Source organism: Platichthys flesus, chromosome 5 (genome assembly GCF_949316205.1).
Source record: "Platichthys flesus chromosome 5, fPlaFle2.1, whole genome shotgun sequence".
NCBI lineage: Eukaryota > Metazoa > Chordata > Actinopteri > Pleuronectiformes > Pleuronectidae > Platichthys > Platichthys flesus.
The window spans coordinates 12694934-12699151 of record NC_084949.1 but is presented as its reverse complement, the minus strand read 5'-3'; the positions used below and the strand labels follow the sequence as shown (position 1 = coordinate 12699151).

General features: G+C 42.7%; 1 protein-coding gene across 1 annotated transcript; it reads left to right on the top strand.

The window, feature by feature from the left end:
- Positions 1-870: 870 nt before the first annotated feature.
- Positions 871-3741, top strand: aanat1 (arylalkylamine N-acetyltransferase 1). The gene is made up of 3 exons (XM_062387315.1): positions 871-1249; positions 1766-1920; positions 2720-3741. Exons 1-3 carry the CDS (start codon positions 1102-1104, stop codon positions 3023-3025), a joined length of 609 nt encoding a protein of 202 aa, XP_062243299.1. The 5' UTR covers positions 871-1101; the 3' UTR covers positions 3026-3741.
- The last annotated feature ends 477 nt before the right edge of the window (positions 3742-4218 follow it).

Genomic DNA, 4218 nt, shown 5'->3' with positions numbered 1-4218 from the left:
ACTGTGTATATGAACACTTACAGATTTGATTTCACTGGGGCAAACGGATTGGCTGACATATTGGGATTCCTGACAGGAATGAAAGCGTGCACCATGCAGGAAAGGCTTTGCACTTTTGAAAAGCTTTCGTGTTTATCTGAGATGGAGATTACTTCCAGTCTCGTGACCCTTACACAAAGTTCACCTGCTCTTAGTATCAGTTGGCGCTGACTGCTCAAACTCTCACTTGTCTCCTTAAAACAGATCTGCTGCTATTGTGTGAGATTATAGAAAGTGGTAGAAATAAACTATCTTATGTCCATGGATCGAAACACTATTCTGAGATTCTTAACATGGTTTATTTTAACAATGAAGAGGTGACAAACAGACCCTTACACATCATATGCCCTAATCCTCTTACAGATCATCTGGAAAATAAAGTGTGGGAAAACGTGAACTCGACTTAAGGGAACAATGGAAAGTCTCCTGTCGGAAAATCACATGAAGAGTGGTAAATCCAGTCTTTAAGGTATACCCCACCACCACCCCACAAACACACACACACACACACACAGCAACATTATTCATCGATACTAATATTGTAGTTAATCAATCAGAATAATTCATACTATCTGAGCATGACTGGTCCAAGTGAGTCTTTGTCTTCAGTGTTATCAGGCACCTGGAGTCAGGCTCATGATAATAACCTGGTGATTTGTTGTTGTGGGAATTCCAACACATGATCAGTAAAATCTTAATCTGCTGTGGGTCTGATGGTGGCATGTCGAGGATCATCCTCAACACACAAACACCCCGCCTGACCTCGGCTAAATATGTGGATTGTTGTTTAACCTGCTCACGGGTGAGTGTGCATGGTGTGGTCAGCTCGCTCCAGGATTATAACCCAACCAGCCCCCGAGCGCACCGAGGCTATAAATACTGGACGTGCCTCTTTCTGCGCTCAGACTTAACGCGCCGCGGAGCTGGTTACGCACGAGTCAAGCTGTTGGAAGAGCGGACGTTTTTACTTATAGAACAGACCAGCAGCAAGTCCAAGATTTAAATCTTAGCATCTCCGTTTTTAATTCACTTTAAAAGGCGTTTTGAAGAGACGAGACGACCATGTCAGTGGTCAGCGCGTTGCCGTTCATGAGGCCGCTCCACATGCCCTCTTCGGTGCCGCGGGGCCGCCGCCACACGCTGCCGGCCAGTGAGTTCCGCTCCCTCAGCCCGGAGGATGCGATCAGCGTGTTCGAGATAGAGAGAGAAGGTAAGATGACTGTTTGGATTTGACTTTGCCCTTGTATTTATCACTTGAAATGACTTCCACTTTGACTTTAGGACAGGTGTTGTGCGCAACTACGCACACAGGGAATATTTATTGATTAATTCATATACTCATCCACTCATCCATTCATTCAGTGTCATGTATCAGCAGCCTCAGAAGATGGTGATTAAAAATGAATAACCCCAATTCTCTGGTAATGGGTCATTACATGACCTCAAATTACATTTCCAGATGATTAAAGCTTCTCTCTTTACCAGTGATCTTTTATTCACATTTTCCCAATACTGGTTGTGTGGCCCACAACCACTATTAAGTTAGATATGTGATTAACGTTCTTCCCCTATGAAAAGTTAATATATTTGATATTACAGTAGAAAACACCCTGCTCACTTTCAGGCATTTAGTTCAGGTAGTGATCACTGACTCTCCTCCTCCTCCTCCTCCTCCTCCTCCTCCTCCTTCTCCTCCTCCTCCTCCTCCTCCTCCTCCTCTAAACAGCCTTCATCTCAGTGTCCGGTGAGTGCCCCCTCCACCTGGATGAGGTGCGTCACTTCCTCACCCTGTGTCCAGAGCTGTCTCTTGGCTGGTTCGAGGAGGGACGCCTTGTGGCTTTTGTCATCGGCTCTCTGTGGGACCAGGAGAGGCTTACCATGGTGAGGACACCTTGTGATTTACCTTCAGGCTCACTGGCCAGGGCAAATACAAGACACGGTTCAAAAGAGATTCACAGCAAAGTTTTAAGTGGATTTCTCTGGTAGAATGTATTCGGAAATTCTATAAGTTTAACATTAGAACCTGTGATTCAAATATCCCTTGAGGAGTGGATGTGAAAAGCTTACACTAAAAAGTTTTGTGCAACATGGTGCAACAAGTCGTGTCACAAAAGTACAAACTGTATAAAACTAACATTTTCAAAGATTTAATTTCACACAACATGCAGTAAAATGCAGGGTGTTGCACTCTTGAGGCCCAACATGCAAATATGAGTGGCATGGAAAATAATATAGAAAAACACGTTGTTGTTCGACAAACTTAGCCAGTGAGAAGTCCGAGAATAATAGTCACCATAAACTTTATGGAGAAAATGAAGCTGCAGTAGAAAATCAAAACTCCCACCTATACTAAACTAAGACTAAACAAGGATGTGTAAGATGAAAAATGATTTTTAGCCCGTGTGATCCATGTGCAACCCGCAGCTCCAGAGGATAACAAAGGGCTTTTAGGCTTAAAAAACACAGTGTAAAGGACCTCATTGAACTCCAGAAGTGTTTTGTGAAGTCAAACACTTCACCCGCCCCTCCGTCGGCATAGTAGTGAGTAGATAATGAGTGGATTCTCCTTTTTGGGTGAACTATCACTTTAAACATTTCTTTTCAAGTCCAACAAATTACATAACAGTACCATATATATATATATAATCTCACAACTCTGCTCTCCTTATCTATATTTCAGGATGCCCTGACTCTCCATAAGCCTCACGGCCCCACTGTGCACATCCACGTCCTGGCCGTCCACCGGACCTTCCGTCAGCAGGGAAAAGGCTCCATCCTGATGTGGCGCTACCTGCAGTACCTCAGGTGCCTGCCCTACGTCCGCCGTGCCGTGCTCATGTGCGAGGACTTCCTGGTTCCCTTCTACCAGAAGTCGGGTTTCAAGGTGCAGGGCCCCAGTAAGATCACAGTGGGGCCCCTCACATTCATCGAGATGCTGTACCCGGTCAGGGGCCACGCCTTTATGCGACGTAACAGCGGTGTTTGAGGAAATACGTGAAGTTTCGTGGATTCACCTGTGGTTATCCCTGTGGGAACAGTCGAGGGAACGTTTGAGCAGCCATGTTGTTCGTGAGCGATGGACACAGTGGTTGTGTTTGTGAACGTCACTGTGAGAGACACTTGTTCAGCACACGGTGTGGTGTGTCTTCTCACTGGGAGTCTGCACAGAGCCGAGAGCAGAGCGCTGCCGTCCAACAACCGGCAACAGCTGTCTGCAAAAGTCTTCGGAAAATAACAAAACAAAATCTCTCTTTGCTTTTTAGTCTATTTAGGACATATAAACCAAATCATTAGAGCAGGACTATAAACCCTTATTTCAGTTCTCGGCATGTTTTTATATAAAACAATTTTCTTTGTTATGATAAATGCTGGACATTTATCATAGTCACTAGAACGAGCTGCCTTGTTTTTTATTCTTGTTATTTAACCAGTCTGTAACATGGTCTCTGACTCATGATCTGTGAGGGTCACAGACACCGGCTTATTTTCTTTTCTTTTTTTTCATTTTACTTTATATAGTGATGGCCACTGCGTTTAGAGAAGAAGCCACAAGGATCATTTTGAGACAATAAAACTGGTATATATCCAAAATATAGCCTGTAATAGAATGTTATAGTGTATTTCAATATCCTAAATATATGAAAATATATAATCTCTCCTTTAGTTTCCACTCGTCACCACCTCTGCCTCCCAGTCTTGAATCAAGACTTTGATTTTCTATCAATGTTTTGCTCTGAAAATAATAAAGATTTTATTTTTTAGCACATCTGCTCTTGGGTCTTTTTATTTACCATCTATTGGGAAGATCAGTCGCTATTCCAATCATTGTAGAGATCCACAAAATCCATTACTAGCTGTTCTGGAGCTTTCAGTCCCATAACATGGTCTTCATCAGCAGATGCGGTTTGCATTGGCTTCGTAGAAATGCTGATGTTCCACTTTTCATTTTTTTTATTTTGGAGAAGTTGAAGGATTTCTTTACAGCTGTAAACAACTTTTCATCACATCACATGATCTTACTTTTAATGTTATATAGTGTTTCATGTTATAGTTTAACAGAGACATAAGACAAAACTTTCACTTATTTAAATTATCTTTTAGTATTAAAGCTCTCACTGGTGTAGATTTGTTGAAGAGAAACGGATGATGGACAAAATTAAGCTTCACACAGAGACACAC